The sequence below is a fragment of the Leptidea sinapis genome, chromosome 35 (genome assembly GCF_905404315.1).
Source record: "Leptidea sinapis chromosome 35, ilLepSina1.1, whole genome shotgun sequence".
Classification (NCBI taxonomy): domain Eukaryota; kingdom Metazoa; phylum Arthropoda; class Insecta; order Lepidoptera; family Pieridae; genus Leptidea; species Leptidea sinapis.
The window spans coordinates 5,171,216-5,185,762 of record NC_066299.1 but is presented as its reverse complement, the minus strand read 5'-3'; the positions used below and the strand labels follow the sequence as shown (position 1 = coordinate 5,185,762).

The 14,547-nt window shown below is 35.7% G+C and overlaps 1 protein-coding gene and 1 long non-coding RNA gene across 2 annotated transcripts; one reads left to right on the top strand and one right to left on the bottom strand.

Annotated features, from left to right (window-relative positions):
* Positions 1 to 514: 514 nt before the first annotated feature.
* Positions 515 to 2,070, bottom strand: LOC126975372 (uncharacterized). The gene is made up of 3 exons (XR_007731710.1): positions 1,846 to 2,070; positions 1,029 to 1,296; positions 515 to 945 (listed from the first exon to the last, which is right to left on the bottom strand). It is a non-coding gene; the product is annotated as an uncharacterized LOC126975372 (long non-coding RNA).
* A 2,549-nt stretch (positions 2,071 to 4,619) lies between these two features.
* On the top strand, positions 4,620 to 14,318 carry LOC126975355 (PRADC1-like protein). The gene is made up of 5 exons (XM_050823207.1): positions 4,620 to 4,918; positions 7,976 to 8,112; positions 8,876 to 8,991; positions 10,409 to 10,534; positions 14,122 to 14,318. The coding sequence occupies exons 1-5, from the start codon at positions 4,789 to 4,791 to the stop codon at positions 14,291 to 14,293; spliced, it is 681 nt and encodes a 226-aa protein (XP_050679164.1). The 5' UTR covers positions 4,620 to 4,788; the 3' UTR covers positions 14,294 to 14,318.
* The last annotated feature ends 229 nt before the right edge of the window (positions 14,319 to 14,547 follow it).

The following is a 14,547-nucleotide window of genomic DNA, read 5'->3' as shown; positions in this document are numbered from 1 at the left end:
GATCACATAGCTATCTCATCTACCTGTCCTCTGAAAAAACAAAAAATTGAAGAAAACAAAGTGAAGTCCCGTAGTGTTAGATACTCAGATCTCTTCAATGAATCTGCTTTCCCTCAATTAAACTCAAAGTATATTGACACACACCTGAGCAATCTTATAAAATCTGACAAATTTATGAACCTCTTGGTTGAAGCAGTTTTACAAATTTGTACAAATAAAGATAAGTTAACTATAAATTCAAATAGTATTAAGGAAATTCTGAATAACACTTTTAGAAAAAAGACACCTAGTTAATTGTTATTATGGATACATTGAATATAGTGCAGTGGAACGCTCAAAGTATTATTAGTAATAGGCTGATTTTTACAAGGTTTTTATATGAAAATCATATCCATATTGCTATAATTTCGGAAACTTGGTTAAAACCACATCAGTATTTTTTAATAAAAGGCTATAACACAATAAGGAATGATTGTGGTAATAAACACAATGGTGTAGCAATTTTTATTCATAATAATATCACATTTTCTAACATAAATACATATTATGATAGTGCTCTACAAAATGTTTGCATTAAAATTAAAATTAATAACAAAGAACTGAGTATTGTGAGTTTTTACAGTCCTTCCAATTCAAATCCTCCATTTAATAAAAACAATTTAAACAGTTTAATTAAGTCCATTCCAGAGCCAATGATATTTGCAGGTGATTTCAATGCTCATCACATGTTGTGGGGATGTGTTGATACATTGCCTCGAGGTAAAGATGTTTTAGAGGTTATAGATGAGAATGGTCTTGTTATTCTGAATAATGGTCAAGCTACCACAATAGGATCTCCATCTTGGCGTCCTAATGCTCTTGACTTGACTTTGGTAACTCCATCTTTGGCTCTTTTATGTGACTGGTCAGTTATTGACAGTCCTCTGGGCAGTAGTTATCATCTCCCTGTAATAATAAAAATGGCAGTAAGTAGTGATAGTATTAGTTTGCAAAACACATTATGTAATAATCTACATTTGCCCACTCACCCTAATTATAAGCAGGTGAATTGGAATATGTATAGTAACTTAGTTGTTTCTTATTTGGATGATGTTAAATTTGACACTTTATCTTCAATAGATGCTTTTAATTCCTTTTGTAATATTTTACTTTCTGCTGCCAAGCAGTCAATCCCTAGCTGTCTGTTTTCCAAAAGTTCTAATAGTAATAATGCTACTAGTTCTTGTTCACAAAAATCTTTTAAATATCCTTGGTCGCCTTGGTGGAATCAGAGGTGTACAGAAGCAGTTTTAAATGCTAAAAATGGTTACATTAATTTTAAAAACAACTCCACTGATGAAAATTATGTGGAGTTTAAGAGATTGCGGGCTTTAAAAAAACTTATCTTAAAAAGTGAAAGAAGAAATAGCTGGATAGGCTTGTGCAATTCATTTAATCGTTGTACTCCTTTGTCTTCAATTTGGAAATACATGCGCAAATTTAACAAAACTTACATTCCTGACAGTGTGTTGAATGATAGTTGGATTCCAGATTTTCTACAAAAGTATACTTCTGACTTTGTATCAAATGAGTTAACTAACTATGTAAATGTTGTTAATGATAGTAATAAATATTTGATAGAGCCTTTTTCTTTACAAGAACTAAAATCCGCTTTATTTACTAGAAGAGATACATCTTTCGGTCTTGATACCATTCCATATATTTTACTCAAAAAACTTAATTGCCACAGTCTCAACATCTTTTTAAATAATCTTAATCGCCTATGGAAGGAGAATACTATTCCTGCAGAATGGAAAACAGACTGTTTAATCCCAGTTTTAAAGCCAGACAAAAATAAAATGTTACCTGACTCTTATAGACCTATAGCTCTCACGTCTTGTGTTGGGAAGATATTTGAGCAGCTTCTAAAACAACGTCTCGAGTTCTTTATAGAACAAAATTGTCTTTTGCCTAATAATCAGTTTGGTTTTCGCAAAGGTCGGTCTTCTAGGGAGAGTATAGCGCAGTTACAGCTTGATGCGCATCAATGTTTAGCAAGTAATCAATATCTTTTGTCTGTATTTTTTGACATCTCAGGTGCCTTCAATAGTGTAAATATTGCCGTGCTTTGTGACGAGTTATCAATGTTAGGGATACCAGGTAAAATAATAAATTGGATGCAATCCTTTTTGACTGACAGAAAAGTATATGTAAAATTTAATAAACATTTGTATGGACCACGACTTTCTTCTCTAGGTGTTTGTCAGGGGGGAATATTGTCTCCTTTAATTTTTATTATGTACATAAGACGATTGAACCTTATTTTGGGGCCAAATATAGTAAACCTACAGTATGCAGATGACTTAGTCGTCTATGTATCGGGAGTTGATCTGATTAATTTAGTCGCTACTATTAATAAAGCACTTGTAAATTTATATCAATACTTTTCTTATCTTAATTTAAATGTAAATCCAACCAAATCAAAAGTCTTTGTGATTGGTCGTAAACGCATCATATTGCCTCCCATTTTATACAATGGCATTCCACTGCCTATTTCATGTGACATAAAATTTCTAGGTGTAACATTTACTCCAAAACTTTCTTGGAAAAAATATACAGATAGTGTTATAATTAAAGCGAATAAAGCTTATAATGTATTAAAATCTTTGTGTGCAACGTCGTGGGGAGCGGACCCTAAAATATTGTTAATTTTGTATAAATCGCTTATTCGTAGTCATTTTGAATATGGCTTTCATTGTTTCGCCGCAGACAGCAAAATTGTTAATAGTCTGGATAAAATACAAAATAAATGTATGCGTACAATATTGGGTGCACTTAAAACTAGCCCAATAGCTGCTATGCAAATCGAGGCCAACCTTCCTCCTTTGTGTATTAGATTTAGTTATCTTAAAGAAAGATTTATTTTAAAGCTCTATAGCTTGCCGACGAACAATCTTCTTAAGAATCTTATTGCTTATCAATCGTCTTCATTTCCGAGACAGTTGTTTATCTTGCAAGATTTTTCTTCATTTTTTAAATTTCTACAAGATTTAAATATTCATCGGAATAATGATATACTTCCCTGCCATGCAGGTTCTTTTCGATGTAAATATTCTGCAATTAATGTTGTAATAGATCCAAATTTAACTTCAAAAGAGGAGGTTCATGTATTATTGTCAGAATGGTCTAATTGTAAATTTGTTTATACGGATGGCTCAAAAAACAATAATAATGTTTCTTTTGCAATCTACCTTACTGAAATTAGGAAGGGTATTGGCTTTAAGATTAATAGATATGCCAGTATTTTTACTGCTGAAGCCGTCGCTATTCTTTTTGCTTTAAAGCATATTAAGAAACAAAATCAACTTAATAAGAAGTGGGTAATAGTTAGTGATAGTATGAGTGTGTTAAAATGTTTGTCAAATAACAAAATGAGTGCTAACATCAATTACATCATTTTTGCTATAAAGGAATTGTGGTTCGAACTATGTTTAATCGATATTAAAGTGGATTTCGTTTGGGTCCCGTCCCATATAGGAGTAGCAGGAAACGAAAGCGCTGATTTTCTAGCTAGAACTATCATTAATATATCCGATCTATCCCTATATCCTGATTGCAAAGATCTAGACATTAACATACCATATACAGATATAATAAGTAATCTAAAACAGCGTATGACTCTTCTTTGGGGAAGATATTGGTACAATTGTACAGAAGTTGAAAATAAGGCTCATTCGTATACTTTGTTAGATAATCCCGTTAATAGCACACCCTGGTTTTGTAAGTTTAAAAATAACGCTCACAGAAAGTTCTATACTACAATAACACGAATGCGTATTGGTCACTATCGATTGAATTTTCATCTTCATCGCAAAAAAATTGTCTCCTCTCCTTTTTGTGACCATTGTAATAAGCAACAAGATCAGTCTCTGGATCACATCTTTTTTGATTGTTCGTCCTTTGGCATACAGCGCCTTGTGCTGATGGATGAGCTACTGGAAATATATGGTGCACCCAATATAATCCCGCTCTCAGTAATAGATCTATTAAAGGACACATCAACTTATATGTCCTTGTATAAATTTGTATGTAGTACTGTAAATACATTGTAATTTGTAGATACATACGTTGTAAATTTGTTTATAATTATGTAAATACGTTATAACTTGTACATATACAACTAGTTATAGCATAGCGCAATTCGCGAACTGAACAGATAATGTAAATAGGTAGGTATTATTCTAAAAAGTTATGCAAATTACACTGGATTTGACTTTAAGAAAAGGGGAAAATTATTAGAGACTATATTACTGGATTTGGACTTACTAAAAGGAAAATATGGAAAATATTCTTTAGAGAATTATACATTAACGGAAATGGTAAAATAACTGATGACTTTAAGACTGGATTGGATTTGATGAAAGAAACTACTATAAATATTCGCTATCGAATATACATAATTGGAAAAGGAAAATGGAAATAATGTAAGATGAAATGAGAAAACTGGATTGGACTTTTTGTAAAACAAAATAGTGAAAATAATAAATACCAAAGAAATGAAAATACTAACGACAAGGCAGTAAGGCCCCTGGCTATAGCCTGTTCGAAAGAACGAATTAATATAAAAAAAAAAAAAAATTAATGAACTTGCTCAACGTTGCTCTCTAAAATAAAACACTACGAAGTACTATATAAACCAAATTGAAATAACCTACTATATAAATAAATACTTATTCTACTACGTATTTAAATGGCGTTATGTATATACATACAAGTTGATAAGAGTGACATTTAAAAATTATTAAACAAATGATTTATTATCTCAGTTCCAATAGTACTATTATGTGGTCATTTTGGAATAACAAAATAAGACTTACATCAGAAACTCTTAATATAGTGACTTTAATGTTGCTGTTGCTACCCGTTGTCTCTCCTGGAGGTTAGTTAATACTATGTAGGAACAATAAATTGTAGAATAGAAGTGGGTCGCAAGGAATCAATTTCCAAGTAAAGTATTTAGAATTGACTTTATCTTTAGTCCATGTAGTCTTCACAGTCCATATAGGAATTGATGTCTTTCATCCTTCTTAAACACTTTACTTTTCATTTGAATTTAAGGAATAAAAGAAAAAGTTCAATTTATTACGTTAAAAAGTTGAAAAAGTTAAGTTACAACAAATTAGATATGACATTTAAATTTCAATATTAATTGTTTGTCATGTTTACACTATTATTTGATATATCATTACAAATTTGTTTTTGCTGTTTCTAGCTAAAACAACCCAGGATTCCATTACGAATTAATGGAATCCGGGATCAACATTTTGGAAATGCTGGTATTGATATTATTCAAATATTGGTCTACTAGTTGATCAGACAGGCATTGTTGTGTTGACAAATATAAACTTATAAATTTAGTCAATTGTATTCTTAGCTGACTACTTGACATATTCCTACAAAATTTTAAGTCTTTACATGTAATGGTTCTATCGATATCATAATGAGTCAATACATAGGTGCAAATCTCTTATACACACATCAAAAAAGTATAAGCTACATGTAGTAATTTAAATTTTAGGATGGTTTTGCACATTATAACATGGTATTTTATTTTTTAAATAATATTCTTAGGGTCCTATGATGTAAAAATAACAGCTGTTGTCTTTATAAGTTCTTTTAATAACAGATGAATGAAATTTCTAAAGAAAATGAATTTATTGTGGAATTTATAGAGAATAGGATAATTTAATACAAAGTATGGCCTCCTCTGCTATTCAGAACTTGTCGGCAACAATTATTCATTGAATTAATGAGACTGTTTATGTCATCTTGAGGTATTCACTCCCAATGGAATTGTAGCAAACCCTTCCAATGTTGGTTTGTTGTCACTCTGTCCAAGTCCTTCAAAACACCTCTCTGGAGCATGTCCCATGTGTGCTTGATGGGGTTGAGGTCTGGCGATTGTGCAGGCCACGGCAGTACTCAGACGTTCTCCGTTGCCAAGTATTGACTGGTTGGCCAAGCTGTATGTGAATGCGCATTGTCATGCATTAACATAAAATCGGAGCCAAAGGTTTGCGCAAATGGATGGACATAAGGTCTGAGAATATCCTCAATCTAATTTTCAGGGTTCATGCTTCCATTTACTAAAACAAGCTCAGTACGACTGTTCTTCATAATACCCGCCCTTGTATACAATGTTGTTTGGCACACCCTACTTCAGTAGTTATAATATTTCATTAGTAAATTATAAAGTCTTAAATAATTGTGGAATCCATGGAGTCATTATTGTAGACCATAGTAATAAAACTTAGTTATTTTTTTTGTGGAAAAGTAGGATACATCAGAGAGGAATCACAGAAGTGTTGCAGGCCTTTAAGGAATGTGAACACCATTTTTTGCATTTCATATTGTCCTGGAAATATTGCACAAGGAAGCTCATTCCACAGCTTTGTAGAATGTGAATGAAAGTTCCTTGAAAACCACTCCGTGCTAATCCAGATGGTGGGGATGATATTCTAATTTAAGTTGTGCCTTCGCAAGTGTGAATTCGGAGGCAGGAATCAGGTGAAACAGCTCTACCAAACTCTGTTATCTGATAAATGTGTTAGAAGACACAAATTGAAGCGATGTCTCTACACAACAAGAAGCAAGTAAGAATGGGGCAGTCCCAGGCCCAAGGTGTCAAAAGAGGCGACTAAGGGCTTTATAGAAGTTGCAGGGTCACGCTGCTATCTTATGACAGCACAATCGGGCACGACTCGTCCAGGTTAATTACCACACTCGCATAAAATACCGGCGTGACGTATGTAGTAGCGGCCCAGTGGCGTTATGTTTCGCATAGGTTAGCGTCGAGGACCGGAGCCCATCCCCCCCTCCACGAAAATATGACAGTGGTCCTCAAAGAGATTTTATCCAAGGAGGGTATCTGCTTTACTAGAGTCGGAGAATTCCTCCCCGAGCATTCATCTCATGGTCTGCGTTCAAGCGGCAATTGACGATGTGTTTGCACAGATCCCCTCTGCTGGGTGATTTCAACGTGCACAATGCCGAATGTCTTGGATCACGTACCACAGACTACGCAAGCGTTCTGTGCATAATTTTGCATTGGCGTACGGTCTGTCCCAATTGGTTGAGTCGCCAACGTGGCTCCCGGATGTGGATAGCCACATGCCGTCATTATTAGATCTGTTGAATAGACATCCCAATAGTTACCAGGTCTTTGTCAACTCCCTTCTCTCGACGTCCGACCATTGCCTGGTCAGGAGTGTAGTGCCTATCCAACGACCACATCGCAGACCTTCAGCGACTCGCCGCGTTTGGCACTACCAGTCAGATTGGGATAAGATGCATTCCTTTTTTGCATCCTACCCTTGGGGCAAGGTTTGTTTTCTTCGGATAATCCCAGTGCTCCTTGTTTTGGATCGGATAGAGTTCCATGAGTCAGGTACTTACGCCTTTGGAGTATGAGTGCCGGAATCAACGTCAATTTGAGCACGATTGGAGAAATGCCATCCGGCCCGCTCAATTTCCTGACGTCGAAAGAAAACAGAGCACGACGAACAGTTTTCTGTCTGAACTTGAGGCATAGAGCTCTGACACCGCGGGATGGTCCGCGGAGTTTTTCCGTTGTGATCAAGAGATGGGTTGGAGGCAAAAAGAGTGCACAGAAGATCGGCTTTCTCTTTTGCCGTATGGGCCAGGGTGTCATTCCTCATGTGCAGCGGTGGCAGGGACATAAAGTTGACTGTTTACACAAACACAATATTAATCCTTATCATTTTATTACTACTTAATATTATAAAATCATTCTGAAATACGTTTTTGTTTCATTTTAAACTTATTAACTTTGATTGCAAATTTCTGATGGCTTTGGACCACATCATTCCCAAATCATTTTTTTTCATATTACCAGAACAGCATCTGTCGGGGTAGCTAGTATACTTATAAGAATATATGTTAATTATTTAATTGATGGAACCTTAATAACTTTTAGCAAATGACATTCACTTTTATGATGGATCATCAACTGCAGATGTGATCTCTGGAGATGCTTTCTTTGAAATATTAGATCCACCAGAGCTAAGATATACATACCGAATTAGACCTGCGAAGGATTTTGGCACCACCTTTGTGAGTATAATTTATGCTTTATTTTTATTTATGGTCCTGGAAATGATTCACAGTTAACTTACTGTAATAACCATTGTAAAGAATATTAAATTATTATTTATCATTCATACAAAGATTAATTATAGCCACACAGCATGAGATGCATTATATAAATGTTATGGAAGTAAAATTTCCATGATAATAAAAGGTACTAGCATAAAACTACTCAGAAAATGAACGAATGTTACTAAAGTGTCTGCTGTTGCAATACAATCAGACACAATCTTTGTAGTGAGGCCTACTATTAATTATTAATACATTTAGAACATACAGTTATCTATCAGACATAATATGTATATTATACATATGAAAATAACTACATGGCTTTTGGCCTATTATTTAATTTAACTTTGTAATGTCACACGATTGGTGATGTTGAAAAGCTGATCTTCAGTAAGAAGCACTACACCTGGGGTGTCCACTCCCAACTGATGGCCAATTGGAACAGTCACACGGATAATGTCATTGTCAATGTAATGACAGTGACAATGATTGGTAACACATAGTTAATTCAGACTAGATGTCAAGCCGCTACAACCCTTATTATTCAAATTATATTTCATAATATATAAATAATGCAATTTTTATATATAATAGGTAGCAGGAATGCTTAGTAAACAAATGAGTTTTGTTTATAACATGTTTTTGTTGTTAAATTAAAAACATACAAATTTGCTAGGATGATAAAATTACTAAGTCTCATTTGTTCCTGTTTTATTTTCAGAATGAAAGCTTTAAATTAGAGAAAGCTAGATTAGTACCAACAGTACCTATTCATAGTTGTTCTAGTCTTATGAATCATAAAGATGTGATGGGACAAATTGCTCTAGCTGAGAGAGGGTATGTATTAGCTTACAACTATAAAGTAACTAGTTTCTTTAGTTAGGTTAGAGGCTACATAATGTGCATAAATTGCTTAAGATAACTAATATTGTCATTTAAGTCTAAGTAGGTACTAAATCCGTATAAATAGCGGGTGTGCATTATTTCGAAATTCGCATCCCGAATTTAGGGTTGGTAACTGTTTTATTTTATGGAGGCCTTTCCCTTTTTAAATAGACACCCCTCTCACCCCGCAGAGATTCGTTTTTATTTGCGTTTGAAGTTACGTACAACGGAACAATTTTTCAAGTTTATGGAAAAATAAAATATTGTTTGACGGTGAGATGGAAAGTGGTTCAACTTTTTGATATGACTGCCTTTCTTGGAAATAATAAAAGTTATGAAAAATATTTATAAAAATATAATAGAACGTTTTTTTATATTTTTGAATAAAATCAATGAATATTTTTATGACTACACTGTGTTAGAAGCTAATCAGTGGGCCACGACTTCCACCTGGTACTAGTCTACCCTACCCCTAGAGTGGCCGCAGACGCGGAGGGTGGGCAGCATTTTGGATGAAAGCTCCCAGACGTCTTGATTATTTCCGAAATGTTCAACAATCATATTCTTTTTTTCTTACCATTTTACACAAAACCTTTTCAAAATCTAAAACTTCCTCATGAATCACTCCATCTTTTAGTGAAAACCCGTTTTTAAATCAGTAGATTTTGAGTTAAAGTAAATAGGCAGTGGGCAGGGTACATAGTTCGACGGACAGATGGCCGTTGGGGCATTAAAGTCCTCCAATGGCGGCCACGTACCGGAAGACGCAGACGCACAAGATTTACCGACGATTTGGTCAAGATTGCCGGAATGAGGACAGCACAGGAACCGACCTTGGAAATTTTTGCGGGAGGCCTTTGACCAGCAGTGGATCGTCTTCCTGATGAGACAGACATGGGGGACTTTATTTTATATAGTAGTATACATGCTTGCTACATAACTCGATATATTTTTTATTATGTGTCCCTTTGGACAAGCCTTTGCATTACTGCTAGGTTTTTTCCACTATTTAGAGCAAAAAAGCGCCAAAAAACCAATACGTCATCTCTAAGATGGATTAAAAAACGACAGTCCATAGATCGGTTTTTCAAATGCTATAACAGAATGAATCGCTGATCGCCAATTTTGGATTGCGATTGTTTATAGAAATCAGCTGTTATCACTTAAGTTGACACGACAAAATACGATATGTTCAATCTTTATGTTCATTTTGTTTGTGCCACCTAGAACATCTCCTTTTATAGAGTTCCTCCACAAGCTTTAACCATTCACGAGATGACTAACATAGAGAGCTATTCCCACCTTCTACTATTATTGCTTGGTAAAATTGTAAATATCCATTTTCTTATGTTAAATATTTTTTTTCCAGGCATTGTTCATTTGTTTATAAGACTGCACAAGCTCAAAAAGCCGGTGCCAGAGCAATTATAATAACAGAAGCAATGAATAGATGGGATGATCCTGTAGATCACTTGATAGAAATGGTTGATGACAAGTATGTATAATTTTAAATATTACCTACTCTTAACATTACTGTCGGAGAATTGCGCCTGATGTCAGTATTAAATAATAAAAGAATAAATGAATTTATAAAATACATAATGATTCTAAAATATGGCCTTGTTTAATTTATATTTTAATTAAGATTAAGAAGATATTTAATAAAATACTGCAATCAGCCATGTTAACTAAAATTTATGACACCTCTAATAGTCATAAGAACATCTCTTGAACGTTTAGTTTTCATATTACGTGTTTATTGATTTATGATGCAATAAAGGATTGAAAATGAAATAAATAAAGTTTTTTTTTCCGAGAATAGCGCACTATTAGGTAAAGACATTAAAAAAGAAGAATCGAAAATAAGTCATCATGCCTGTTATAATAATAAGCAGTTCCCTGTGACCTTGCTAATTATAAAATAAATGAAAACTAAATGTGGAAGTTCAGTTACGTCTTTTAAGGTATTTTATTAAATTTAGCCATATAGCTCTTTAAAATATTATTGATGAGTCATATGTTCAGCTTGTGCAGCTTCTATGTCTTTATGAGCAACCATATGAAAAATAGTGTCATAACCAAATTGGTAAACTGAGCCTGTAGTTATAATGTTACACATATCATTAACATACAGTAAATACTCTGTAGGTTCTATGATCGATCCCTGAGTTGTTCCTTTAAATATTGGATTCATGTTGCTAAAGGCTTATTGTGTGTCGTGTATCTATATTTATAGTAACTCCTTATTAAATCTAGAAGCGACCCTTGTATGCCACATCTTGCTTATTTGTCTTGAGAGTATTTTGTAAATTACAAAATTAGTATGTCAAAAGCTCTGCCAAAATCAATAAATAGTGCTAAAACATGAAGTTTATCATGAAGCGATCTATTAACATCATCTGTAAATGTTTGCAATAACTGGGTAGTGCTTTTATTTTTCCGAAAACCGAACTGGTTTTTATTAATTAATAGTACTTATGTGATTTTAAAAATCTGTTAATTGGATCACAAAGAAGTCTTTTAGTTAATTTATCTAAACAATTTGTTATGTGTTAAAGTGATAACCCTCACTTCTAGGATTAATACACAAATAAAATTTGAAAACAAAATTTTATGTCCCACATCGTTCATAAAATTTTGTTTTAAAAGGAGAATGCCCATATGTCGCCTAGCTTTTTCTCATGCGTCAAAATGAAATTATTTCAGTAATTATTTACTCAATTTTTGCCATAATCTCCCGATCGGAATCAATGATTTGAACAGGGGATTCAATTTAAAATAAAATCAAACAGAGACTTTCCTGTAAATGGCTGTGACGGAAATAAAGCCATTAATTTCTTTGAGTGTAGTCTAGCAAATAATTATTTAGGTTCTATTGACATGTGTTGATTCAAATCGATGTTTTTGTATTAGAATCGATTTTGGAAAAATCACATACTCTGAAATCAGTCTCGTAAGTCTTTTTTAGGTATTCGAAACTAACTAAAAATCATGTTTTTTATCCATAAAAGCTCTTATCCCCCATTATCTGGACTAGGCACCTCAATTGTGAGTCTCAAATAAAAAATTATAATATCGAATTTATATTTATGACAGTAAAGGATGAGACGAGCAGAACGTTCACCTGATGGTAATTCATACGCCCTGCCCATTTCAATGCAGTGTCGCACAGGATTCTTGATAAACCCTAAAATTCTGAATGGCACTACAATAATTGCGCTCGTCATCTTGAGACATAATTTTTTAAGTCTCATTTGGCCAATTTTTTCACTAGCTTAGGCGCCCTTCAGACCGAAACACAGTAATGCTAAAACATTATTACGTCAGGAAGTCGAGCGGGCCGGATGGCATTTCTCCAATCGTGCTTAAAACGTGTGCCCCTGAGTTGACGCCGCTGGGAACGCGTTTATTCCGGCACTCTTATTCAAAAGGCGTAGTTCCTGACACATGGAAGTCAGCCCTTGTCCATCCGATCCAAAAAAAGGAGACAGTTCGGATCCGGCAAACTACAGGCCTATTGCTATTACCTCCCTGCTCTCCAAAATCATAGGGGAGCATAATTAACCGGCAGCTCTTGGTATACCTTGAGGGTCACCTGTTGATTAACGACCGGCAGTACGGCTTTCACTATGGTCGGTCGGCAGGCGATCTCTTGGTATACCTAACACATAGATGGGTGGCGGCTATTGAAAGCAAGGGGGAAGGCCTGGCAGTTAGCCTGGATATAGCGAAGGCCTTTAATCGTGTATGGCACAAGGCGCTCCTCTCAAAACTTCCATCATTTGGGCTTCCCGAGAGCTTATGCAAGTGGACCTCCAGCTTCCTCACTGGGCGCAGCATACAGGTCGTTGTCGACGTTTATGCTCGAATCCCAAGCCCGTGAACGCTGGAGTGCCCCAAGACTGTGTGCTATCTTCCATGCTGTTTCTTCTGCATATCAATGATATGTTGGACACCTCCAACATACATCGCTGTACAGACGACAGGACTGGTGATGCCCTATACTCGGGCCATGCAGGTCTCTCTCGGGAAAACGTCGAGAGAAATTTCCTATCGAGTCCTCTCTCGAGAAGGTCGCGGGATGGGGTAAATTGAACCTTGTCCAATTTAACCCCCAGAAGACTCAAGTTTGCGCGTTTACCACTAAAAAAAACCCCATTTATCATATCAACGCTCTTCGACAACACTTCCCTTAAAGCCTCGCCTAGTATCGGAATACTGGGTCTCGAAATCTCGAGCGATTGCTAATTCCGTGGCCATCTGGAGGGCCACGGAAAGGCCTTGCAAAGATTGGCTTCGAAGAAGCTGGACGTTATTAATAGAGCATGGCAATACTTCAAGCCGGCCCACATTCGAGCGCTCTACAAAGCGCAGGTCCGGCCACACATGGAGTATTGCTGTCATGTCTGGTCTGGCGCACCCCAGTATCAGCTCGATCCACTTGACCGCGTGCAACGTAGAACAGCTCGAATTGTCGGGGACCCAGTGCTCTGTGAACGGCTGGATGGTATAGACCTTGGCGTTGCGTAGAGACGTCGCTTCATTGTGTCTTCTTCCGCGTTTATCACGGGGAGTGTTCCGAAGAGCTGTTTCACCTGATTCCTGTCGCCGAATTCCACCTACCGCATTCCTCCCGCACGACACGCCACTAGTTAGGTTATCATCCCCACCGATGGTGGACTGGATGTGTGGCGGTCCTCCACAGTGCGGTTTTCAAGGAGCTTTCTTCCTCGTACTACAAATCTGTGGAATGAGCTTCCTTGTGCGGTGTTTCCGGGACGATACGACATGGGTACCTTCAAAAAAAGCGCGTACACCTTCCTTAAAGGCCGGCAACGCTCTTGTGATTCCTCTGTTGTTGCAAGAGAATGTGGGCGGCGGTGATCACTTAACACCAGGTGACCCGTACGCTCGTTTGTCCTCCTATTCCATAAAAAAAAACTGCTTCACGGAAGAAAAAGGCACCGTTGTGGTATCCATAATCAAGCCGGCTTCCTGTGTAAAGAAATCTTCCACTGATGAATGTTTACATTTCGCATTATTAAATATTCTTATAAGTTATTTACATTATATTTTTTTCAGGATGGACATTGATGTGAATATACCAGCGGCATTCCTACTGGGTCGGAATGGAGGTACAATTTTAAAAACATTGCAAGATTTGCGAAGGAACTACGCGCTAGTGAACATACCAGTTAATTTAACTTATGTACCGTTGAATAAAATCAATCAACCACCGTGGATCACATGGTGAAAACGTTACTTTATTGTTATAGGTATATTGTTGTTTTAGTTTGGTTAATTTTGGCGTGATTTTACATTACGTAAGTTCCTAGGAATGTTTTGTCACTATGATATATCATGTTTATTTTAAGTGTTATAATATTTTATTATTATAATAATAAGTACCTATGCAGTGTTAAGGGCGTACATTGAAAATAGGTCTGGTTTTTATGTCTTTTGACTATATTATTCAAAATATTTCACTCCGAACTGAAGCACAATTCA